This window comes from Lactuca saligna, chromosome 1 (assembly GCF_052625555.1).
Source record: "Lactuca saligna cultivar CGN05327 chromosome 1, ASM5262555v1, whole genome shotgun sequence".
NCBI classification, from domain to species: Eukaryota; Viridiplantae; Streptophyta; class Magnoliopsida; order Asterales; family Asteraceae; genus Lactuca; species Lactuca saligna.
Genome location: NC_136417.1, coordinates 6070590 through 6098057, shown reverse-complemented (window position 1 = coordinate 6098057; position 27468 = coordinate 6070590). Strand labels below are relative to the sequence as shown.

General features: G+C 37.0%; 1 protein-coding gene and 1 non-coding gene across 3 annotated transcripts; both read left to right on the top strand.

Annotated features, from left to right (window-relative positions):
* The first annotated feature begins 2001 nt into the window (after window positions 1–2001).
* Window positions 2002–4443, top strand: LOC145039568 (cinnamyl-alcohol dehydrogenase). 2 transcript variants are annotated; one of them, XM_078987666.1, is made up of 7 exons: window positions 2002–2138; window positions 2617–2726; window positions 2972–3085; window positions 3201–3431; window positions 3515–3800; window positions 3902–4052; window positions 4141–4443. In XM_078987666.1, the coding sequence occupies exons 2-7, from the start codon at window positions 2632–2634 to the stop codon at window positions 4335–4337; spliced, it is 1074 nt and encodes a 357-aa protein (XP_078843792.1). In that variant the 5' UTR covers window positions 2002–2138; window positions 2617–2631; the 3' UTR covers window positions 4338–4443. The 2 variants fall into 2 exon arrangements, with proteins under 2 accessions (XP_078843792.1, XP_078843749.1); XM_078987623.1 differs by having other exon boundaries at window positions 2014–2157.
* Window positions 4444–27157: 22714 nt separating this feature from the next.
* LOC145027931 (small nucleolar RNA R71) lies at window positions 27158–27264 on the top strand. Its single transcript, XR_013675693.1, has one exon. It is a non-coding gene; the product is annotated as a small nucleolar RNA R71 (small nucleolar RNA).
* Window positions 27265–27468: the final 204 nt, after the last annotated feature.

Sequence of the window (27468 nt, the reverse complement as noted above, 5' to 3'; positions counted from 1 at the left end):
CACTGTCACGAATCATGGTATCAAACCATGCTATCCTCCCTAACCAGCCCTTAATCATGGTATGCTATTCCCATTTGGTTTTCCGTTGTTTTTTTCACCCCAAAAAAGCTTATGAAAATTAATGAAGCTCTTAGTGGAGCTTTTTCAATACTAAGCTTTTTTAAAGAGCTTGTTAATTAACACACTCTTGCCATAACATTTTTCGATGATTTGGTAGGTCTCATAGGTTTTCAACCGAATATAAATAAACAACTTATAAGGGATCCCATAAATAAACAAATTTAAAAAGTTCTAATGTGGTGGAGATAAAATATGTTTTTTCATGAAAAAAAATCTATTATTGTGGATACTCTTAGTGACTTATATCTTATGCATTGAAAGTTGTACATGGTCTTAAAGGACTACCCTTGGTTAACATGTGAAATTAAATTGATAGTAAGAAGAAGCATATTCGGGTGGATTACAGGCGGTACAAAATAAACACAGGAAATGTTGGATTATTGTGCAACCATTCAAATCTACATAAACATAGAGATTATCCCCATTCAGTATGCAAACAAGGCTCTTGAGGGGTTAATTAACAAGGGTGTCAAGTATCATTTTGTGATTGATATTGGAAACACCCTCAAGAGATATTGGGACACCATGATTTACCTTCTCCATAGCCTGTAACATCAGTTAATGGTGGTGCCCCAAGGATTTTCATATGTATGATCATTAGATATTTAAGTTAAACTTTTAAAGCTTTTTGGTTAATAAGGAATAGGTACTTAGAAATCTGAAAACCTACACGAGGAAATGCTATCATAATTTGTGTTTGTTGGTTGTGTATTTATAAATACTTAATGATCTGTTGGAGAAAAGCCACATATTACTTTAGTAATGACATAAGACTTCTTTCTTTTTGGCTTAATGAGTTCTAATCTTTTTTTTTTTGAAACGACAAATATATTAAAACTAAATCCACATCAAGATGATGCGGATATGAAAGTACAAATTAGAAACAAAGAAATGGACAAAGGTTCCAAATTCTCCGATCAATGTTTTTGTATGGCCTAATGTGTTTGAACAAAATGAAAAATAATGATTATACCCTTTCTACTATGTTCACCGGATCAATAGGAATATTATTGAATACCCCAATTGTTCCTCTCGATCCATATGCACCACAAAACTCCACATAGAATTACGTTTAGCAGCCTTCTCGCATTTGCTCCATCTCGATAGAAATAGTAGCATGTCCCTTACTGAATTAAAGTTATGACACCTGATTTCACACCAATAAAGGATTTTATTCATTACAGTCCTCGCCGATTGACATGTGATCAATATATGATCACTAGTCTCCTCCTCTTGCTTACATGTACCACACACACTAGAAGGGATAGTAATCCCCCTAGATTGAAGTTCAATTGTTGAAGGGATTCTGCCATGTTTCGCTCTCCATGTGAAACAGAGAATCTTGAATGGGATCATCTTGTTCCAGTCAAAGGGATCATCACACATGATATGACCCGCAAGTTCAAGCCGTTCTCTGAATAATTTCACAGAGGATCTGTTATCAATCACAAATTCAAATACCCAACATCTCTTATCCGAGTTCCATAATACAATCTCCTTAGGATCGGTGTTGACTTTCGCCATCATAGACCTGATTTTTGCTATGTTCTTCCACACATAATGAGTTCTAATCTGTACATATAATAATTATTGAACGCATTGTCATAATAACACAGTTAGATCATCAAAATTTGGTATAAAAATCATACCAGTTAACTTAAATAGGATTATTGCTATAATAATGAAAATAAAATAATACAAGTTTTGATTTAAATGTTGATGAAATAAAGTAAAATGTTTATTTAAGATATAGATGATGATAATTTAGTTAGATTTTCTTTAAATTATATGATGTTATACGTTGACAGTTGACTTACTCTCTAACAAGTAACTATGAGATAACTCTATGATATGGAGAGTGGAGACCTCCCGCATTGCCGATGACGGCACGCATGACGGTTGCAACATTGCTGATGACGGCAGGCATGACGGCGGGCATATAATATATATATACACATTTAACCACGTGTCCCTCTCTTCGCCGTTGAAGCTCGCCGGCGGCATTCATCGCTTATCTCGTCAGTCACTGAAATCCATGTATCATCTGTTCTGAGCCCTAGTTTTTTCGTTTTGAATTTTGCTTACATACTGTTTTCAGTTTCGAATCATGTTTTTCTTTTATTTTCTCATTGATTACCACATGGATTCGTAATCAGTAGAGACACTGAATACCGAATCTTCCTCAAGCTCTCGTAGTTCCTCAACATACATGTTTAGGATCTGAAGGTTTATTAATTTTACAAGAAAACCTTCAGGAATTTTGGGCCACGCAGGATCATGGTTTTGTTAATCTGATTGAGACAAACACCAGAGGATACCTAATGACCTAATTTTTCCCACAAGGGATTGTTCGTAAATAAAGAACTAGAGTTTATATCTCAATCTATTACAAAATTAATGGATCGATTGACAGCCAATCCTACATACAGACGATTACTATAATACTGTATGAATATGATCATGTACAAATTACTTATTGTTATCAATTTGTAACAGACAACTGAGTCACCTATGACTATGACTTGTGATGCTGGCAAGGAGAATTGCATTGGGTGGGCAGCAAGGGATCCATCTGGATTCTTATCACCATACCAATTTAACCGCAGGTTCATATTCAACTCTATTTTAATTTTGATCATATCTACATAACATAACTGCTTAATCACCCACCAATTGAACCATGAATTCATGCCCCTGCCTAACATATTCCCCAATACATAGATAATGATATCAGGGCTTATGCCTTTTTGTTTCAACCACTGCTGTATCATTATATCTTCTCGATTAGTAATCAAATTCCCAAATTTGTAAACAAAAATAATGTCTGAAGGTTTTAATCATCTGTGAACAGGGCTGTTGGAGCTGATGATATTTCACTAACCATCCTTTACTGTGGAGTCTGTTATGCGGATGTTGCATGGACTAGGAATGTACAAGGCCACTCCAAATATCCTCTTGTACCTGGGTATGTACCCTGTGACAACATTTCGACATTTTGAATCCATTCCTCGAATGGAAAATACCATTTATTTGTTCTTTTTCATAAATATTTTTTGTTGTTATCTTTCCTTATTTTCCAGTCACGAGATCGTTGGAATAGTCAAAGAGGTCGGGTCAAACGTTGAACGTGTCAAAATTGGGGATCATGTGGGAGTGGGTACTTACGTAAATTCCTGTAGAGAGTGTGAGTATTGTGATGAAGGGCTTGAAGTCCAATGCATAAAAGGAGCAGTTCTCACATTTGATGGGATTGACACCGATGGGAGTGTAACTAAAGGAGGATATTCATCATATTATGTTGTTCACCAAAGGTGAGTTAAGTAGCCTATATATTTATATTCTATATAACATCTTCTAGAATGATCAAGGGACAAAATGGTACTTTGAGTTACAGATATTGCTATAGAATACCGGAGAACTACCCGTTAGCTTCTGCAGCTCCATTGCTGTGTGCTGGAATTACGGTTTGGACCCCGATGATGCGCCATAACATGAACCAGCCTGGCAAGTCTCTAGGAGTGATCGGGCTTGGTGGTCTTGGACACATGGCTGTCAAGTTTGGTAAGTCTTTTGGGTTGAAAGTAACAGTTTTCAGCACAAGTTTGTCAAAGAAAGATGAAGCGCTCAATCTTCTAGGAGCCGATAACTTCATCATCTCCAGCAATGATGAGGACATGAAGGTAAATTTCATACAGAACATGTTATACTGTGTTTGACATACATTGGACTGTATTTTTGTTAGGAAGTGTGATTAAAGAAAAATATGAGACTTTGGTTACAGGCAATGGAGAAGTCACTTGACTTTGTAATCAACACCGCTTCTGCGGACATCCCATTTGATCGATACTTGGCACTATTGAAGAGTGGGGGCGTATTATCCTTGGTGGGGGTCCCAAGTGAAGTTAAATTCCAACCCATAAACCTAATTCTAGGTATGAGAAGCAAAAGTTTATGCTGTGGTTGATTGTACCTTGTGTAGAAAGAGTTGTTAACACGTTGAATTGAATTGGTGTTTGGTAGGAATGAGAAGCATCTCGGGGAGTGTGACAGGTGGCACCAAACAAATTCAGGAAATGTTGAACTATTGTGCAGCCCATGAGATCTACCCCAACATAGAGATTGTCCCGATTCAGTATGCGAATGAGGCTCTTGAGAGGTTAATTAACAAAGATATCAAGTATCGTTTTGTCATCGATATTGCAAATTCCCTCAAGTAACCACCATATCATGGAAGTACCTACTATACTTTATAAAATTCATGTTTGAACACCACACCTATGTTATAAGTTTATGATAAAATAAAGAAACCATAGTTTGCATGCATGTCCTAAAAAATATAAACTGAAAAAAGGCATTAAGTTTTACTTTTTCTGTATGATTTGTCAATGTGGCTATGAATGTGGGCTTTCGTAATGGTAACAAGAAATACAATCATGTGATGTGGTTGGCATCGAGACAAATAGATGTTAGATGTAGTTTGCATGCCACAGATGACATGGGACATCTATTTAATACATGTTACCACATTTATAGGCGATGGTAAACATGCGTCCATATACATGATTATGAATGTGATCTTTCATTATCCTAAAAATAAATATAACTTTGATTTAATCATTTAGGTTATGTTTGGCGTAATAGTTGAAAAGCTAGTTGTTAAATAAACAGCTAGTTGATAGCTGAAAAATTAACTGATAAAAAAAAATGTTTGGTAAAACTAGTTGAAAAACTAGCTGAAATATATAAAATTACATAAATGGATATGGAAGAGTATGTGTTTTTATAAGTAATTAAGGGATGTATTTGAATTTTTTTAAAAAAACTCCTAAAAACCTAGTCTAAGTAGCTTTTCCAAAAGCTAGCTTATAAGTTACTTTTTAGTTTACCAAACACGATAACATAAAAAAACTCGAAAAATAAGCTAGCTTATCTGCTAGCTGTGACGCGCCAAACACAACCTTAACATATAAATTGGTGCTTCGATTTTATAGTTTGCTCTTTTTTTTTTTGAACCGGCAAAAACTCTATAAAACTAAAAATGGCACAGGGCTAGCAAGGAACTAAACAAGGGCAAAAAGACAAGTACACAGAGTTATAAGCAATAAAAATCAATGAGAACAACACCAACTAGTTTAATTACAATATCCTTTTTACCCTTTAAGTTTAATCTGTACATGTACAACCACCATGACAATAACATCATCTTCATAATTATACGTCAAAATAGCCTGTGGCACATATCTAGTAGCAATTTGTGTTTTTTTTTTCGGACAATGCCCCCAGTTTATTGCAAAATCGAGGATGTTGTTCACTCTTGAAAAGTGTCATTGGGGAATACCGGTGTGTGCAAAGGATAAGAAACATGTTGCTAAAAGGTGTTTCATTGCCTCCTCGCCATCAAAGCACATGTTGCAAAACTATAGAAGGTAAGTTGATACCTTGAAGACTAAGACCTTCTTTCTCTTGACCCTCTATTTACATAGCAAAGAAAGGTAAAGGTTGCAGTAGTTATCCTCCCGAGTCCCGTTCTCCACCAAAAAAAAAAAAAGAAAAAAAAAGATATTTTTAAGGGACATATTTGAACCATGATCCTCGAATTGATTGTTCTTCTCATGATATCAATCTAAAGGTCATCGGGTGAAAGTGTGTTTTAAGAGTTGCTCGGATGTTTTTTTCTTCCATTCACACGATCCTGTGGAATCAGAAACACGATCACACAATAAGAAATATGTTTTAAAATTTGGCTTTCGATCATATTGATTTCATATCATACTTTAATAAGTCAAAATCATAATAAATGCAATCAAGCTATGAATGGCATTAACCACAAATGTTTATCAGTAAGGGTCGAGGGGGTCCATCCCTCCAACCCACATTCCACATAGATGCCAAATTGATTTCTCTTTCCTCACACTTCCATCCCTCTTATCATGGAAATTCATCATCTCATCCCACACAATATTGTACAAATATAGAAGCACGGGGTTCAAGTTGAAAAGGGAGAAATAGACTGGGAGTTTCGGGCTATTTAACCCTCTCAACCCACACTTTTGGCGGTATCTTGACAGCTAGGATCGTGTTCCCGACAATACCACCAATTCCTTTCTCAACCCGCCTTCCACCCTGCACGACTCCCTCTTTTCTTATTATTCAACATACTCCATGCAAATTATGCTGGGTTAAACATAGTGTCGAATCTAGAACCAAAAACCACATGATTTCTTATGTAAATAAAACTGAATTAGATAAGTCTTTTAGCAAAAATGAGATACATCCTTCATATATATATATATATATATATATATATATATATATATATATATATATATATATATATATATATATATATATATATATATATATATTTGTTGTAATTAAAAAAAAAAAAAAAATCCTAAAACCTACCTTCTACACACTTAACTCCGCACCTAGTTAAACACAATCAAGTTATGTATGGCCTTAGCAACAAAATTTGTTTATATGTAATGCATTCAACATAGTGGAAATTATGTTGGTCTAATGTCAATGGATTTTGGTTTTCTATTATTCAATGGACGCCTAAAGTTTTATTGTTTTTATCGTAGTTCTTTATACAGTACCAAAAAACTAAAATTTTAAAAATAAAGGGGTACACATGTAACATTGTTGAGGTGGCTGGCATCCACGAACATAACAAGTCCTTATATTGTTCAAATAAATCCCATCGTTAAATAAAATTAAATTGATTTCATAATTGTATTATTATTACAATTTTGATATTTATAAATCTCATAATTGTAGAGATTAGAATTTATTATCATCTACTCTATACGATCCATTAATTTTGACATTTATCATTTTATGATATTTTTTAAATAAATGATATTCACATATCAATTTATGATTTTTGTTTTTTTTGTTTTGTTTTTTTTTATTTTAATTTCTAAGATTAAAAAACCATATAATATTTATACTTATATATCCATCTACTCTATACGATCCATTAATTTTGACATTTATTATTTTATGATATTTTTTAAATAAATGATATGCACATATCAATTTATGATTTTTTTTTTTTTTTTAATTTCTAAGATTAAAAAACCATATTATATTTATACTTATATATGTAAAGTATCTAATATAATAAATATGATACAAAATTGCAACTAATATGTTTTTTATTCTTTATTTTAAATTTTATTTTAAGAAATACTTATTGTTTATATTTTAATATTTTCTTTTTATAATCAATCAATGTAATACATGGATTTTTGTTTCCAAATTTAGGTGTTTTTTGTTTCCAACCTCGGTACAAAACCGATTGAAGGGTTTTGATTTTGATATCTTGATCAATGGTTTTGTTGATGGGTTTCAAGAAATCTCAAAACCCAATAAATTAAACATAAACACAACCATCATCCACTATCAATCGCCTAAGAAGTAAGCACAACACAGACACCCCTGTTACAGAGTTGATACTTCAAGATATCTTTTGGGAAGTTGATTGTTTTAAATAAAAACCAGAGGTTCGTCCGGTTTACAACAAAAAATAATGCCATCATTAATTCTCCAAAAACCAATTTTAGATAAAGCATATACGCATCATCTTGTTTTGAATAAAACATAAAGACACCATCGGTAGTTTTAAATAGAGCACATGGGAAAAAATGAAAGGTTTAGATCATGAAATTGAAGTAACCCAAAAAAGGAGATCAGGGTAAGTTTAGAAATTGATGAACACAGATTCAAGAAACCCACAAACCCCGATTTTTTGTTATAATTTCCATGTCCACTCCAAATATGAACATATGTTGTCTGCCTTCGCTAAACAGTTAGCATCATCCTCACTCCTATAGATAACAGATTGCTTAGTTATTTAAAATACAATTACATACGAATATATAGAGAATATAAAAACCCTAAAGTACTTGGGCCTAAACTTTAAATCCCTAATCATTAACATCTCCCCGCAGTTTTATCGGTATGAGATGATTAAATTGGAAAAAAAAAGATGAATGTAGTAACAACAGTGGTGGTAGAGCTCTGACGGTAGTAGCGAATAATGACTTCTCGTCAGAAAATAATAGAGAAGAAACGATGGCTAGAGGCGGTTTCATTGTAGAAAGTGAGAGGAGTAGTGATGCTGACGGTTAAGAAGCCAGAGGCAGAGGAGTCTGGAGAAAGACATCAAGAAATAAAAAGGCTCGAGTTCTCGCAGGCGGATCCAATTCTAACGAGATCAATGAATTTTGTGTTTATATATATATATATATATATATATATATATATATATATATATATATATATATATATATATATATAGAGAGAGAGAGAGAGAGGGAGAGAGAGAGAGAGAGGGGGGGGGGGGGCGATGACGATTGCAAATCAGAGGCTGTCCGACGAAGAATATGTCATCGGCGGGAGGCACCAGTAGCATCAAAATAGGCTCACTTGAAAAAAAGAAATTCGAAGAAGAAGAGGCTAGCCGAGGAGAGGGGCCATCTGAGGAGGAGACAGAAGGCTCGGAGGTAAGGGTTATCTGAGGAGGATGCAAAAGTAGATGATGTAGTAGAAGAAGCCAAGGAAGGAGCTTTGGTTTGGTGCCCAAGAATGTATTATTATTTAGGAGGAGAAATAAGAAAGAGAAAATATTGAGAAAAATGAAGACACCTCTGACGATTACTAAAGAAGGTTGTTAGAGGTAGAGGGAGGCAGTTGTGGGTTTTTGTTAGTGATAGAAATTAAGGGATCAAAATAATAATAAATACAAACTTTGATAGATTCAAGGATCATGTTTACCAAACACTTTCCGAAATCTGTAATTCATCCCTATAGTCCGGGGTATACGAATTTAGAAGTGGGATAATCCAAGAAAAAACCAATCAGAATTACATGCTCTTTCAAATTGAAAATATATAATACCTTGCTTGATGTGTTCTTGAGAGATAGAGAAATTATGATATAATTTCAAGTATATGAACGTTCAACTCTTTTTCTGGAACATCCACATGTTATTTATACTTGAGGGAAAGGTGGTTAAAATCGGTTAGACCAAAATTGGCGCCAAAACATGATAGTTATTAGGCATAACCAACACTTTCATAATCATGATGTCATCAGTTATTGGACCACCGCCAAGGGCTCCGCCCATTGGACCCCACTAGAGGCGCTGCCCTAGACCCCCGCCATGGGGTGTATCCCCTTGAAACCCTGCATCCATGGGCACTTCCCCCGACCCCCGTATTATCGAGTTCACATTTATCACTCCGAGTGTTATCACTTCGAGTATGCACCCCTCACCTCCAACCTCGGTGAGGCAAATATACCTCAGTCTATCTCAATATTAATACAATCACACTAAAACATGTTGATCAAACTAAAATCACCTACAGTTAGTAGTAGGGTTTTAACCTAAAGCTCTAATATCATGATAGATAATAAATTTCTTGATTATTCAAAATACAATTAGATAAGAATATATAGAGAATTCGTAAACCCTAATGGTTATACCTTAAAGGGCTTAGCCCTAAACCCTAATCACTAACACACTTTATTGCTTCAATTTTAATAAAATTTGAAATCTTCATCATGTATTTTTTGTTGGTAATTTTAGTGTTATCAATATATTTTGGTGTAATTATTATTACTATTGAGATAGTTTGAGTTATATTTCACTCACCGAGGTTGGAGGTGCAGGGTGCACACTCGAAGTGATAAACGTGAAATCGAGAATACAGAGGTTCAGGGGTAACACCCCTGGATGTAAGTATCCAAGGGGCTGCAACCCCTTGGTGGGGTCTAGGGCAGCGCCCCTAGCGGGATCCAAGGGTAGAGCCCTTGGTGATGGTTCAAGGGGAAACGCCCCGAAACCTAAAGGGGTTTTTGTATAAGGTGAGACTCCGACCATGCACTTTTCCGTCAAAACCCACTAGATGACATCATGATGATGCAAGCATTAGTTATATCCATCAACTAACCAGTTTGGCGCCAATTCTGCATGCAACCACCAATAACCATATTTCCCTCTAGTATAAGAATGTTTTTTGGTTCTAGAATACGGATTGGATTTTACATACATGAAAATCATACATTGGTTTGTTTATCTCTCAAGAACATGAAAACAAGGTATTATGTGTTTCACAATCTGAATTAGGCATGCAATTCATATTGGTTCATTCTTGGATTATTCCACTTCTAAATTCGTGTACCTAGGACAAATGGACGAATTTAGATTTTGAAAATTGTTTAATAAACACGATCCTTGAATCTATCAAAGTGTGTATTTATTGTTATTTTGTTCCTTTATTTTTACAACATTTTTGTTGTTTGATTTTTATATCCAAGAAAGAAAAATGTGGTGGATAGTTGTTCAGATCCGGTCCAAAGTTAATAAGAAGTAAATATGGTCGATTGTTATGGTCTTGTTATTCAAATCCAAAACATATACAAAACATAAATGTTCATCGTCTATCTTTTACATATTAATGATAATAATAAAATTAATAATAAATAAGAATGAGAACGAAACTTTGAAAAACTTATGAAAAAACCATCTAGATGCTAACATGGGATTTTTTTAACCAAGTCATATATAACATGTTAGTGTATAAACTACAAAAATGAGAAAAGACAGTTCATTGGTATAATTAATAGGTTACCAACAAGTTAAGTGACTTAGACTACAAAAAAAATAAAAAAATAAGGAGCTATTCAGTAAAAGCTAATGGTTGATTGGGTCATAATAACATTATCCTAATGGCATTAACCCAATTTTGTTTTATAAATAACATGAGAATCACCTTGCGACCAAATTGAGACTTGAACCAGATGCACTATCTTTAACCTATTATAGCATTATACTTAACTTTACAATAAATTTATTTGTATAGTAAATTGATGATGTTAGGTCCATTCGCATGCCCTAGATAGCTCTAGTGCATCATCCTTTCATGGCGCTCTCCTGTCAGCATTGCCTAACGCTCGTCTGCCTTCCTTGCATGGTGCCCACCTACCAGCCCTGTCTGGCGCTTGCCGGCCAATCCTCCCCCGATGCTTGCCTACTAGCCTTCCCTACCCATTGCCTAGTTGGGCCTAAATTCAGTTGGCCCAAGGCCTGACCTAATTCCCCCGTAACCCAATTATCCCCTATAAATGGAATATTATCTCCTCCATGGAGAGGGTTCTCTAACCCTAAGGCATCAACGTCTATCATGGCCATACACACCCTCGCTACACCAAGATGGTTCTCTCCTACTAGGAAGAACCATATCACCTCTACAAATTGATCTAACTTGATTGTCGGAGCCTACTCCTAGGACACAATCTGTCGGGGCAGTTCTAATGACTATACATTGTGATTCCAGATCCCCACCGTAGCAAGAATCAATAATACTTCACAAAGATTTGGGTCACATTATTTAGATTCTCGTATCTCATCTCGTCCTTCGGCACCCAAGTCCATTCGGATCCCCTCCAGGTACAAAATTGAGATTCTCGTCTAATGACTATGCCTTTGACTCGTCTAACCAAGAAGAAAGTCACTTTTTGGTGGGGTGTGGATCAGCAGTTGGCCTTCGAGACTTTGAGACAAAAATTATGCGAGGCCCCAATTCTTGAGTTACCCGAGGGATTGGATGATTTTTTGGTTTATTACAACGCTTATATTTTGGGTTTGGGAGTTGTCCTTATGAAGAGGGGGCATGTGATTGCTTACACCTTGAGGCACTTGAAGCCTCATAAAGAATTACCCCACTCATGATTTGGAATTGGAGGTGGTGGTGTTTTCCCTCAAGATCTAGAGGAATTAATTGTACGGGGTCTGATGCACTATTTACACCAATCATATGAGTTTGAAGTGTTTGATTGATCAACTAAACTTGAATATACGATAGATGAGGTAATTAGACGTGGTAAAAGATTATGACTGTGAGATTTTGTACCACCCCGAGAAGGCCAATGTGGTGGCCGATGCTTTGAGTCGTAGTGGCGTGTACTTCAATACAAGATATTTGTTTGCGGACGTTGGTTACCACACCATTGATGGATATGATTAAAAACTCAGGTAGAAGGATTGAAAAATGAAAATTGGAAGATTGAGCGGATTAGGAGGCAGATTTTGTTGTTTGTCAGAGACAACTGGGGATTATTGACTCGGTGTGGTAGGGTTTGGGTTCCGGTATTTGGTGGGGAGAGGTAGAAGATTTTGGAGGAGGCGCATAAGTCCAAATTTTCTATTCACATTGGGGTCACAAAGATGTATCGAGACCTGAGATTGAGCTACTAGTGGCCCTGCATGAAGAGGGGAGTTGTTTAGTTTGTTAAGCGGTGTTTGACTTGTAGGAAGGTCAAATCCGAGCATCAGTGGCCTCATGGCAAGGTTTAGTCGTTACCCTTCCCCATGTGGAAATGGGAGGAGATCACCATGGATTTTATCACGAAATTACCCAGGACGACGCGGGGTGTTGATTCTATTTGGGTTATTGTGGACAGGCTGACTAAGAGTGCTCACTTTATTCCGATTGCTGAAAGTATATCCACCAAGAAATTAGTGGATATATATGTTCAGAAAGTGGTGGTCAGGCAGGAAGTGCCAATATCTAGGGTCTCATACCATGATGTTCAGTTTACATCTAGATTTTGGAGGAAGTTTCATAAGGAGTTAGGCACTCGACTGCACTTCATTACAACTTACCAACCCCAGACCGATAGGTAAAGCGAGCAGACAATCTAGACGCTTGAAGATATGCTTTAGGCGTGCATTCTAGACTTCAGAGGGAGTTGGATACTTACCTCCCACTAGCAGAGTTCTCCTACAACAACAGTTATCATGCTAGTATTCACCGAGACCCATTTGAGATGTTGTACGAAAGGAGGTGTAGGACCCCGGTTTGTTAGGGGGAGGTTAGCCACCGAGTCATGGGAAGCACCTATGTGGTTCTTAAAATCACTGAGTTGATTCAGTAGGTGTGCAATAGGTTACAGGTCATACAAAGTCGTCAGAAAAGCTATGTTGATCAACGCCGATCGGATCTCGAGTTATAGGTGGGAGATTTTGTATTACTGAGGGTGTCACCTTGGAAATGTGTCATCCTCTTTCAGAAGAGGGGCAAGTTGGGTCCTTGATTCATTGGTCCATTCAGGATTTCTGCCCGAGCTGGAAAGGTTGCTTATCGGCTGGATCTCCCTAATGAACTCGGTCAACTCCATAACACCTTCCATGTGTCTCGGTTGTAGAAGTGTGTAGCAAATGAGGTTGTAGTTATCTCGTTAGATGAAATTCAGGTGGATGAGGGCCTGAGATATGTTAAGAATCCAATTGAAGTTCTGGATAGAAAAACTAAAGCTCTCTGTAACAAAGTGGTGAAGCTAATGAAGGTGCAATGGTAGAACCGGAGGGGATCCGAATGGACCTGGGAGTCGGAGGACAATATGAGAGAACATTACCCAGATTTATTTATATCGGCAGACTTCGAGGATGAAGTCTATTTCAAGTGGGGAAGAGTTGTAACATCCAAAATCTAGATATTTCATTGTAAGCCTTGATGAATTTTAAAATTTCAAAGAAAGACGCTTTGTACGTTGGGCGTACATGTATGTACGCTTAGCGTACAAAAGTAGATGCATCAAGTGGTTGAGGCTTGTAAGGCGGGGCATACGAGGCCAAAATCTATAACCCTAATTCTCGGAATTGAGCCCTATTTAAGCTCATTTATGACCTTGGACCCTCTTCTTTACCAACCTACATTGCCTTCAAACATCCCTAAAACCATAGTTCCTTTGGGAGTGATTCTTGAGCTTGAAAGTGCTAAAAGTAACCCCATTTTTGGTGTTTTAGTATGAAGAAGGAAGTGGTGAGCAAGTCTTGGATGTGGGAGAGATTGTAGATCCTGCATCTAGAACTTCTGGAAGAGCCTTTAGAGGTAAAAAGTTCATATGTTGCTAATCCTTTTGCTAGTTTGAGTTAGGGTTTAGTAATAAGTCCACTTTTGATGGTTTTTATGGCACCATGCATGAGTTTAAGGTCTTAAAAAGAGTCTTAATGGATAAAATGAGGTGTTGGGTTCCTATATGGGATGCAAAGGAATAAAGTTGCCAACTTTATGCCCTAGGACCCTTAAAATGACCAAGATCTGGAATTAGAAGAAGAGTATTCATGTATTAAGCACTTAATGACTTTTTGTGCAAAAATAGCTTGTATGTTGGGTGACTAGTTTGGACATTGCGCATACTGCCCAAGAGCTTAGTATGCTAAGCGTACTAAAAATGTACATTGGGCGTATGCTTCCAGTGGGTGATGGGATTCCGATGGAATTTTGAGCCATTTGGGCCCTATTTAACCTAGGGTCTGGACCTATTAGTGTATTGGGCCTTTGAACTTGTTTTTGGACCATAGATGGCATGGTTGGACCTTTTGGGGCTTATGTCCTATTATTGTTTTGGACCTCAGATGTTAGGCCCATTAACGAAGGAAATACTTTTGGGCCTTATTGAAGGAGTTTGTGCATAGAGTTTTAGGTTAATGTCTTGAGTTTGTGATTTAATTCTAATTAGGATAACTTGTGTTTATTCAGTGTGAGATCTTCGGACAAGTAGCCAAGCAGTATTTTTATTAGCAGTCTGAGGTGAGTCTTCTCACTATGTAATGCCTGGAATTTAGAGGGGTAGTTATGGAAATAAAACAACAATTCTAAAGGTCAACTCGTCGAGTTTAAGGCAAAAACTTGATGAGTAGGAAATATGGGACGTGCACGTTTTGGAAGATCAACTCGACGAGTTGGCGCTGGAAGATGAAACCCTAATTTTTAGGGTTTTGTACCCTAATTATACACCTTAACCCCCATAATCTGGCTACATTTACATCCTTCATCGTCTCAAACACCTAGCCACAAAACCCTAGTACGTTTTAGAAAGTTTTGAGCCATTCTTGGTGATTTCTTGAGGTTTCAAAAAAGAAGATACTTGAAGAAGGAGCAAGGAAGTGTTGGAGAAGAAGAGATCCAGAAGTCTGCCTTCATTTCTAGTACATTATAGGTATAAATCTCCTATCTTGGATATAGTATGCTTAGATCTCCTTCTTGGCACTTTTAAGTAGTTTTTGGTCCCAAATGACAAGACTATTAGTATTTGGACGTCCCAAGTGAAGAACACTTCAGATCGAGTGTCTACAGGGGATCTAATGGGATAAAGGTGACAACTTTATGGCCATGGAAGTCCCATGCAACCTATAAGATCCTAATTTGGCCTTTCTAGCTCCGAATGGCCATGAATGTGGATAAAGCTTCAAGCTTTACCTGATTTACCTGTCCCTAAAGTCCAGATCTATGGTTTGGAGGCATTAGACTCACTTGGAAGGGACTGAATGAGTTGAGACTATGAAAACTTGACGAGTTGCTTATCCAACTCGGCGAGTTGAGTCGTGGTCCCCCGACTTTTCTAATCATAGAGCAAACCTAACGAGTTGTAGAGATGACTCGGCGAGTGGGTTGGGGTTTTTCAAGACTAAAGACACTCGACGAGTTCAAGGATGGACTCGACGATTTGGGTTGAAATCTCCGGATTCTGTAAAGGGAAAACTCAATGAGTAGAATAGGAAAGTCCCGATACTATAGACATGAAGAACTTGACGAGTTGTGAAAGAACTTGATGAATGGATTGCGGTTTCTAAGTTTTATGAGTTATGGAACTCGACGAGTTGATGGGTCAACTTAGCGATTTGAGTCAACTCGGGACGTTGACTTTAACCAAGAGGTTGACTTTGACCAAGGTTGACCCGTGTAGGGCTATGAAATACATAATAGGTTCTAAAGAGTAGTTCCATGTAAGGGTTAGGCCCAATTGAAAATTGGGCCATATATTGGGCTTTTATGGATTTTATGGTTTTGAACCTTATTGGTTTTGGATTTAGGTCTTAGTTATGGGTTTTGTTGGGCTAGGGGTAAAATAGTCATTTTACCCCAAGATTTGTTCGATAGATCATGGTTTGAGACCAAATTACTAATTGGGTGATATTATGGTGTTGACAGGTCAAGGAGTTGCAAGGGCGTCAGCTAAGGGTTTCCTGCAATGGACTTCAGCAGTGGGAGGTGATTTAACTTCTAGTAGATGTGGGTTAAAGGCACCAATGTCTGCCCACTAGTAGTTGTTTATAGTTGAGGTGATTGTCTTTGTAAAAATTGTATGGTATGACACTATTTGTTATGCTTTATGTGCTAGGATGCTATGATATTATGTGATAGTGATAAGAGGGGTGAAATAGTCCCCGGTCACCGATTAAAAGAGACCGAGGGGGTAGGTAGTACCTATATATGCCTAGCAGTATGTTTATGATATGTTACTATATAGTAGTGGTAGGGGTGAAATAGTCCCTGTAACCAGTTGAGATAAACCAAAGGATAGGTTGGGCACCCAGATATGCTTGATAGGGGTAGGTTAGACACCCCGATATGTCTGACAGGGGTAGGTTGGGCACCCCGGTACGCCTAACAGGGGCAGGTTGAGCACCTCGGTATGCTTAACAGGGTAGGTCGGGCACCCAGATATGCCTGACAGTATGTTTATTGTATGATATGAGGTATGATGGGGAAACTTACTAAGCTTCGTGCTTACGGTTTTCAGTTTAGGTTTTAGGTACTTTCTTTTTCAAAAGGGAAGGAGTCGGCTGGATCGCAACACATCACATATGATTTCCGCATTATGAGATCTTTGGGAGTTGTACTATGATAATAATTTTCTATGAAATGTATTAGTTATTTGAAGTACTGGTTTTTTATTATGAAATGAGTTAACACTATGGATGTTTCAGACTACTATTTTTATAACTTATCTAATTAAAATGAAATTTTTGGTCTTGAATTTTGTGATGTTACAAGTTGGTATTAGAGCCTTGATTTGAGGATTCAGACTGTAACGCCTGCGGATCCGGGCTAGTCAATTTAGAGGTAATAAGTGTCGAAAACGACTTTTTGACAAAAGATTATTTAAAATAAATAATCTTAACCAAGTTGTAGAATACATCAAAAGGTTTCCGTACATATAAAGAACGCCGAAATTCGAGTTGTAACGAAGGATTTATGACCCGTCGAAGTTTCGCAATGGAACCGACACGGCACCGGGAAGCATAAATAGTGAATTTACGATAGAGTGATTTTTAGCCTTAGCAATCTAAACAAAAGTCGTAGAATACATTAAACCGAGAACATACAAAAAGAACACCCAAATCTGACTTCGTATGAGGAAGTTATGAATTTTCTAAGATTCGGCTTAGCAGTGCACGACCTGAAACTCGAATTTTAGTTTGAGCGGTTTTTGCATTATGCAACCTTAATTAGAGTTGAATATCTCGTTAATAGGAACTCAAAGGTAAAAATACAGACGAAAACGGAGTCCATATGAAGGAGTTATGAATTCTTTGCGGTCATTTAACAGTCTAAACTCCTCCTAGTGTTAAATTTCAGATCGGTCTAGAATTAGCCAACGGAGTCTAAATGAAAGTTGTAGATCTTGTTTTTACCTACGCGTGGATATAAAGAAAGTAGAAAATGGAGTTCGTATGAAAAAGTTATGAATTTTTGAAAATCGGCTGATTTCCACCCTATGTGCGATGCCACGTGTCAGCACCAGGCTGTATTCATTCCTCACACCTCCCCTCACTTCCCACTCTCTCTAGAACTTCTTTCTAGCCCTGAAACCCCCCAAAAAGCCTAGGGAACCTCCCTAGCACGAGGCGGAAGCCCCAGAGTGCCCGACGGCTCCGAGAAGAAGAGCCATTCGACTCGGAAACGCTACTCCAGCGGCGCCCGGTTTTGAGAAAAACCCACTGTAAGTAAGCTACACCAACACTATTTTTAATATAGCTTTTATTTAATTATAATAACATTATTAGGAACTTAAAATAATTATTTGGGCTATTATTGAGTTATATAGAGTGTTGTTTAACGCTTATATAATAATAATAATAATGGCTAGACTATTATTAGTCACGGTTAATGTTATACTAAACCCTAGTGATAATGATACTAGGTTTTATCGAGGGATAATTGTTTTGAGATAACGCAGCGTTGTTCGAAGGCAGAATCACCACCTTTTCAGGTGAGTGCATAGTTACTTTCATCTTCCACATAGATATGAAGTATTTTAATATAAATTACATGCTATGTGTGCATATTGTCTGAATACTTGCTATCTATGCTGGTGAAAGATTTTTATACATGTTTTAAATTATGTAAACTGTATAAAGTATTTTATATCTACCAAATATATTGGGTAAAACATAGGTAGATGAATGATGAGGGATAAAAGCTGAAATAGAGGAACATTAGTAGCATGGACCTAGTGCCCTATAGGTAAACTTTGGCAGCAATGGACCTAGTACCCTATAGATGAGCACTAGAAGTTGCGCCACAACCCGTAGATGTTTTAGATCTACGGTAAACGTCCTAGCAGCTGCGCTCTAAGGACAGTATCGGCAACTGCGCCTAATAGGGAGCCTTATGACCATGATAGTAGCGTTTAAAGGTCAATACCGGCAGAAGCACCTCACAGAAAATGTCCCAATTATGGAAGCTGCGCCTAAGTGATAATATTAGCAGCTGCGCTTGACCACTGTGTCATTGGCAACAATGGACTTTAGGTTGATTCCTTAGGAAAATCCTTAGGAATGAATGAACGAGAAATAACTGATTCTTAGGGTAGATCCTTAAGATTAAAGAAGATAATGGGGATGGGTAATTGAGTTAACTGTTAGATGATTAAACATAATAATTATATTATTGTGGGTTGAAAACCCTATGTACTCACCAGGTTTCCCAACCTGACCCACTCAGTTTATTCATATCACAGGTGTCGATATGAAGTCACATTACACTGAGAGATTAAGGAGATATAGATCACTAGTGTAACTGAATGTAACTTCTGTTTATGCTTATGTTTCTGTATTGACGATGACATCCTAAATGTTTGAAAATGAATAAAAATACTTTTCTTCGGAAATGCTTTGATAACGTATTTATCATGTTTTACTGGGAACAATTTCCACAACATTTTTATTAAAAGAGGTACTCTGATTGTTATAAAGCATAAACAAAATCGGTCTTTTTTGGCCGTGAAAATGGGGATGTCACACGAACACACCTTCGAGGGGGTGTCTGGACTCAAATTGAGGGTTTGAAAGATTTTCACAAGAAAATATTTTTTCTGAAATTAAAATATAGAGTCTTTGATAAAGAACAAGGAGTGTGATGCGTGCAATCATCCGAGCTCAAGTAAGTTTTTCCCAAGATACCCTTACATGTTATGTTATGATATGAATTAAGAATATGTGAACTACATGCTAGATTAGGGCTAAGGATCTAGGAAGGATGCCTTATATGCCTACTATGTGTGCTTGTAGATCAGCTTGCTAGTACTGATCAGTCAACGATTGGACGACATGTTTAGGTTATGCCTAATTGTTTGAGCTCTTTAAATTGCCTGTTTGTATGGTTCAAATAGCTGAGCAGAATGGTTTGATTGGAGTATGTTGCTTAGATTTTTCCATTATCCAAATGATGCCTGATGATGCGTGCAAATAACTACACCTAATTTTATATTTATAACCTAACTAATTTAACTAAGTAAAATGCACTTAGGCAGTGTACCTAGTCAATTTATAGAATAGTTTGAGTAAGTCGGGTGTCGATCACAAGGAACGGTATTAACTAATTAATCTATTTACTACTAAATTAACCTAATTATTAACAAAGAAAATGAATTTATCTAATTTTGCAAGTTTAGATGAACTTAATTCTTTAACACAAATTCAATCAATAACAAAACACTTCTGTTAGTTCGAATCCATTTTCCCTCAATGGTTTATAGATTAGCTGTGACAAGTACTATTGGTACCAATTAAGATTGTATTAACAATTTAGTTCAAATCTACTAACATTAATTAATTCATGTATTCTATGTATAGTCACACAATAGTTAACACATAATCAATTATTGAATAAGATTGGGTTGAAGCCATGTAAGATTGATTAACAAAACACAATTATAGTCATAATATGAATTATCTAGCACATGTTAAGTCAATGATTCAATTATACTTATCTAAGATTGGTTTGATCTCAGCTTTAATAAACTAGTGTTCACTAAATTATTACGTATTCAAATTCATGCAGATTTGTATTCACTAACTACACAGAACAAGTATTCAAGCAATCAAATATTAAATTAAACATGCTAGGTAAAATCACTCAACACAAGCATATTACCAACAAGTAAAGTCAAATCTAATGAATTAAAACCATGAGTTCCAGCTTCATCTAACTAACAGAAGCAGCTAGATTTAGCTGGACATACTAAAAAATAAACATGCACATGTTATATTCAAAGACATGTTTAAAGTACCAAACTATGAACTTCTTCTTATCTTTTGGTGTTGAAACCCTATTCGTGGACTTCTTTTCCTCTGAAAATCGTCTTCTGGAAACTCTTCAATCAGCCAAAAGTCTCTCAAGTCGTACTGGACAAGGATATATATAGTTTTTGATTTTTTAAAGTTCACGTCGTGAACTGATACCTCTCACGACGTGAATATGGGGTATACGTGTTTGAGAAGGGTTCTTCCACCGAGTGCCTATCTTCTAGAATACTCCAACTCACATCATGAATCTAGACAACTCACGATATGAATATAGCAAATTTCATGGGTTTCTTATTCTTTCATTCTCCAAACCTCCAAAGTTCTATGTCTTGACATTTTTAGTCCCTTTCTTCGCAAATGCTTCTATTTTGGCTGCAAAATATAAATTAAGCTTATAAGTACCATTATTGTATGCAAATAACCAAAATATTAATAAAAATGTAAATAAATATTGCCTAAAAACATGTATAAATATGGCAATATCAAAATACCCCACACTTATACTTTGCTTGCCCTCAAGCAAATTTAACTATTTTTTAATTCAAACCTTCATTACCAACATCTCATAGGACAATCTAACTCAAACTCAGCCATTATGCCAAGACCTCAACGCATGCATTTGTGTCTAAAATTTTCCTAAAGACCCTCCTCAATTCTAAATACTCACAATCCTCATAAACACGCACCCACTTCTTTTGAACAATGCTCATTTTATACATCCCTCCGAATCCATCCGCAAAAAACTTTCTAATCTCAAGGTATTTTTTGTAGAGCTACCCAAGCATACATAAACTAGAGAATTACAACTTTAAGATACCACAATATGGAGCACTTGAATTCTTCACTTCTTTGATATTTGATCTTTGATTTCTTTGAATTTACCACCTTTTTGTGTGATTTTTGTTATCTTCAATTTCTATTTTTCAGAATTTTTGATCTTTGATCTTCAAACTTGATACTTGATAGCTCCAAAAATTATTCTACTTTTCTTGTAATTTTCTCTCTCTTTTTTACATGTGCTCACTTTTTTTCACTCAAAACCTACATACTTAAGCAGGGGCGCTTAACTTCAACACTTATTGGTTAAGATATTAGTCTATGTGCAACGACTACATAAGTTTTCCTGGATACATTTCAGGTACAGGATGCTAAACATATTGCATCCCTCAAACTAAACAAGGTTGTGTTTTTTCCCCATGATTTCACTAGAATAAAGGAGGCCATAAATGCACTATAACGTATATTGACTCAACTAAACATTCGAGCTCTCATCAGTTCACCCCATATAATAGCAGCAATTTAAGTTCAAAATATCATTACTAGATAAATTATTAGATTATTATTTCAAATCTATATAAAATTTACTTCTAAATTTTTAAATTTTAGCAAATTTTCTAGCAATTTACTTTTTACTTTTTCGACCCCCTACCCCACACTTATTACATACAATGCCCTCATTGTATGTATAAAATAAATTAAAAGCAATAAAAGGGAGAAAAAGGAACAGACTCCCCTGGGATAGTAGTGGCAAGATCGAACTCCAGTCGTGCGAAACTTCAATCTTCAAAATACGGCGCCACAAAATACGGAATCGAACTTGGATCGAACTTGGATCTTGATCATTGTGAGATATATAAGGCGCCACAAAATACGGAATCGAAACTTCAATCTTCAACAAAGGCGGTGTGAATCTCCAAGAAATAAGAACAATGTGGGAAAGCATACGCCACATTATATGGTGGAGGAAACGAGCAAGAAATGTTATGATGATAATTCCAAAAAGAACGGTCGTAACACATGTAGAAAAGGTGAATAAAAAGGCTTCATTTTTGTTAGAATAAACTACCCACAACGTGAGACATATAGTTCACGACGTGAAGTCACTAAACCATGAATTCTGAATCCCTTCGTAATCGAATTCACGACGTGAGACATAATGTTTCACGACGTGAATTCTGAGTGAACGAAAATTGAAATAGTCGAGCTCCTCTTCTAAATTTCTGCACTCCAATGTCTTAATGAATTAAGACTCTTCTAAATATAGTATTTGATGACTCTGCTCTTGATTAACCTCACACTTATTTACAATTATGGGTTTCGATTCTCGGCACTAGACTTTAAACGATGCTTGCCTAGATGTATACGCTCTCTTTTCGAATTTCCTTCCCGAGACTCCCTTAGCAAATCTGAAATGTAATAACCAAAGAGAAAATAAAAGTAACATAATAACGTAACAATCCAAACAAGAGTTTAACAGTCCAAAAAAATTATTAAAAAACACAGAAACAAAATTAAACTAAAAACTATATAATTAAAATAAAAGCAAACCAATCTTCTTCATCATCATTATGGGCTCCACTTGTTCCCGCTCCTTTGCCTCTTGGCATCCATAATTTTTCCCACGTAGGGATGTACAGGCACTGAGGTGGCATGGTGGGTGGTCGAACCACATTCATGTGAGAAAACATGGTTTCAAGCATTTGAGTGTTGTACGTCATTCCTCCATGAAGATTATCTAAATAAGAACCAACCTAGCTTTGAAATGGGTCGGTGGGTACTCCACCCGCATATTGCTGCTCCATTATACGATCTCTCTCCATTCCCCCCCCCCCCCCCCCCCCCCCCGCTCTCACATTTCTCTTTCCCCTTGGCCTCGGTTGTGGCTGCTGCTCGGGTTGGTCGGCCAGTTGCTCATCACCATCATCATTATCATTCATAATCCCCGAATGTGTTCCATAATTCCTTACCCCCTCATCGTCTCCAAATATCCCATAGTAAACTCATTCCCCTCCATACAACTCAAAGAGCGAGTGATGTCGGGAACAATCATACCATAAGATCAGGCCAAACCTTTGATAAAGTGGCCTCCACAAATAGGGCTCCTAGGGAGGGAACTCGCAACATATTATGCCAAATAGTGGGCCAAGAAGTACGGAATGTTACAACACACTTCTGGCTGTAGAATGCACCATAAAAAGAACAAGTTTATTTTGGTAACCTTATCCCCATGGCGTTTGTGGTGAATAGAAAATCTGATAAGGTGATGGATACGGTGATGAACTTGTGATTTAATGTTGCTTTCCAGCGATACACCAGAATTGAACACCCCAGATGCGATATTACTTCAGAACTCAAGCCCCGATTCCCCATTCTCGTATCCACATATGTAGCCTCCCTCAGAAACAAAACAAACTCATGAGTCATGGTCTCCTGAGCCTCGTATAACCCCATCCTCCACAGAAACTCGACCAAAATACATTATCGGTATTCACCCCCGAGATGAAAAGCTAAAGCTTGCGGGAAAGTAGGATCTTGGACATTCTCATGGAATGCCACAATTGAAAAGAATTTCACACAAAGCTCCTTGTATACCCTCTCGTGGATAGCAAATAGTTATGCCACCCCTTGCATGTGAACGGAAATCTATTCCCCAAAAATAACTTTATGAGATACTGAGACAGCCAATCAACAAGCCCAACCTCCCTCAATCTTGCCCAATTAATGGTAGGGGCAATAGCAAATTCCCGGTTATACAACCATCCTAGCCAGTTGTTCGAACGCGTATAAACATCTCGTGACACATTCGTTGGAAAGACGTAAAATGGGTGTAAACTAGCAACCCCGGTTGGAACCTCACGTCTTGGATCCATTTCTGCAAAAGAAAAAAGCAAACAACCACAAAACAAAAAAAATCCAAGAATTATAAGAAAACAAAAAACAATATTATTCAAGTCCAAGATTCACGTCGTTAATCCCTTAGGATTCACGTCGTGAGTTCGTCGTGACAGGTCAAGATCAGTCAAGGAAGAACTTGAATCGGGCCAAAAACTTCGTTGGGTTTTATTCCTATGTTAAATCTAACCACAATCTATCAACATGCAATTGTTATATAATGAATTTTAGGGCACATATGAAAAATTGACTAATTACCAAACCCTAGCCCCTAAATGCAACTATTAAAGTAAAATTAGCTATGTAAAACAAGAAATCATTACCTTAGATTGCTGATTACGTAAGAAAAAAGGGAGTAGAAGTTGGATTTGACCGAAATCGGTAAGATGGGGGGACCAAAAGATAGCCTCACTTTGTGGGGAAATAAACAAAGTGGCTAGGTCAAAGGAATCTGTTGCTCATTTGTGGTCCCGTGTGTTTTCACAATTCACGTCGTGAATTCATTTGGATTCACGTCGTGAGTTTAGTGAGCTGACAAATTGGGCCATTCAATTAAACAATAAATGGACCAGGGCATGTATTCGGCTAACAAATAAAAGTCTATAAGTGTTACTGGACTCACGTCATGAATCCTAAAAGATTCACGTCGTGAATACTGCCTGGTGTATAATTTCTTAATTAATCATCAATTTTATTACTATATTTCTTAATTTATTACCATTTAATTTTAGGGACCCCAAACTCAGTGTTCTAGTATGCATGAAATGATTTAGATGATATGATCAATTTTCCTAAAAACTAAAAATGCAAAAACTATGAAAAACGAAAAGAAAATTCAAACCAAACTCGGGTTGCCTCCCGAGAAGCGCTTCTTTTTATGGAGTCGTAAGCCGGACTCCGTGCCTCCTACATTGAGCTGTCTGAGGAGTCCATCACCACCTGGATTTTCTGCTCTTTTCATCTCCTCTTGTACGCTTGAACTCGTCTAAGATACGCCTTCTTTGAATTTTCTTTTTTAGCTTTCACTTCATCTACATCGAGCTTGCGTTTGATCCCTTTAGTCTCTAATTTCTCATCACTCTTATTAAGCTCCATATGAATCTTTTCTTCATTCACCACTAGACTCGTCTCCTTGGAAGTAGCCTCGTCTTCATCACTCGACAAATCATCGCTTTCCTCACTCACCAAAGCAGTTGGTTTTGTATAGGCAATGACTTCAACTAAAAACGGGACGGATGCTCTCGGTTTGATGCGGTTGACTTGTTGAATTGTTTTGATTTCTTCCTCCATGAGCTTCTCCAATTCTTTAAGTTCATTTTCTTCATCAATATCGAACACCTCATCGTTAACATCATCTCCTTGAAATCCATCTTTTACTCCAAAATCTTCCTTATCATCACCAACCCTCAATGTAAGCTTGGATTCACGAACATCAACTAAAGCTCTAGCAGTATTTAGTAGAGGGCGACCAAGAATGATTAGGACATTTACATCCTCCTTCATATCCAGAATCACAAAGTCAACTGGAAAAATAAATTTCCTAATTCTAACAGAGATGTATTCTACGATTCCCCTTAGGTGCGTCACTGAACGATTGGCCATGTGGATGGTCATCTTTGTAGCCTTCATTTTCTGAACATCCAACTATTGATGGAATGAATATGGCATCAAATTTATGCTAGCCCCAGAATCGGCTAAAGCATAAGTCTTCAAGTTGTTATCAAACTCACATGGAAGAGTGAGGCGTCCAGGATCTCCCATTTTCTTAGGTATTTATCCCATTACAGTTCTTGAGATCCGCTCACTAAGAATGAACTTAGAATTCTTCTTCAACTGCTGACGAGTGTCTATAAGATCTTGAATGAAATTTGCATACTCTGGAATTTTAGATAATGAATCGATAAAAGGGGTATTAATAGGAATACCCTTTACTTGCTTGATAAACTCCAGATGTTCCCTTTCTAGTGGACTGAAATCAGGTCGAGACGAGAATGGTAAAGGCGGTTTATAAGCCGGAACTGTTACAAAAAATTTCTGTTCAAAATAAGCCCTTGACGTAAGCATAGCGGGCTTACGTCGTGAGTCTGGTACTTCAACAACATCTTTGTTTTTGAGCTTCGACTTCTTTGGCTTTGATCTGAATGGCTTTGGCTCCTCCTCTAGTGCTTCTAAGAACTCAGAGATTTCCTCTTCTTCAGTCTCGATCATCATAACATGGGATTGAGCATTCTTTTTCAGGAAATTGTGAGGATAATTTGTTCCTCACCAAAGTAGTTAGTTGACCAACTTGGACTTCTGGATTCTGGATAGATGTTTGATGATTTCTTAATGACGCTTGCTGGTCAATCATCATTTTGTGCTGTTCTTTCATCATGTTCATGTGTTCCTTTAGCATTGCATCAATATCATCATGCCTTTTCTTGGAAGCCTCCATAAATCGGGTCAAAATATTTTCCAAGTCTACTTTCTTTTCGGCTGGTGGTTGCTCTTTTTGGTAGAAGCCTCAGCCTGTCTGCTAATATTTCTATTCCTTTTGCTTCTTGTACTCATCATATGATGGCCACTCCTTATTTTGTTTTCTCCAATCCTCATCATACTTATCCCTACTCGAGTAACAAACTTGAGCCTTTTTTATACCCGTTATCATCTAAGCTGCAATCCTTGGTCAAGTGTGGACCATTACATCTTTCACATCCAACCCTTATAGCATGTATCGATTGATCCATTTTTGTCATCTTCCTGTCTATTGTATCAAGCATGGCCATCACAGCAGCCATATCTGTATTATTTTCAACCCCCTTTTCTTTTACTCCCTCACTTCTTGGATTGTGATACTCATGGGAATGCTTTGAAAATTCTTCCAGTAACTCCTTAACCTCCCCCGGATTTTTCTTGGTAAGTGGTCCTTGGGAATCAAGGAGTTGTCTTGTGATGAAATTAACACCATCATAGAAGATAGACACTTCTTGTTGTATATTGAGGTCATTTTGGGGACAATTTCTCAACAATCCCTTATAGCACTCTCATGCCTCATAAAGCGATTCACCCGGATTTTGCTCAAAATTTTCTATCGACTTTTTGAGTTTATCTATCTTGGCAGGTGGGCAAAAATGATCCAAAAACTGCTCGTGCATTTGGACCCATGTAGTGATTGCACCGGATGGTAGTGCCTTCAGCCAATCTTTAGCAGCTCCTTTAAAAGTGATTGGCAACATCCTTAGCAAGACTGTCTCACTTGGAACATTTGAAATATTGATATAATCTGCTATATCATTTACTTCATCCAAATG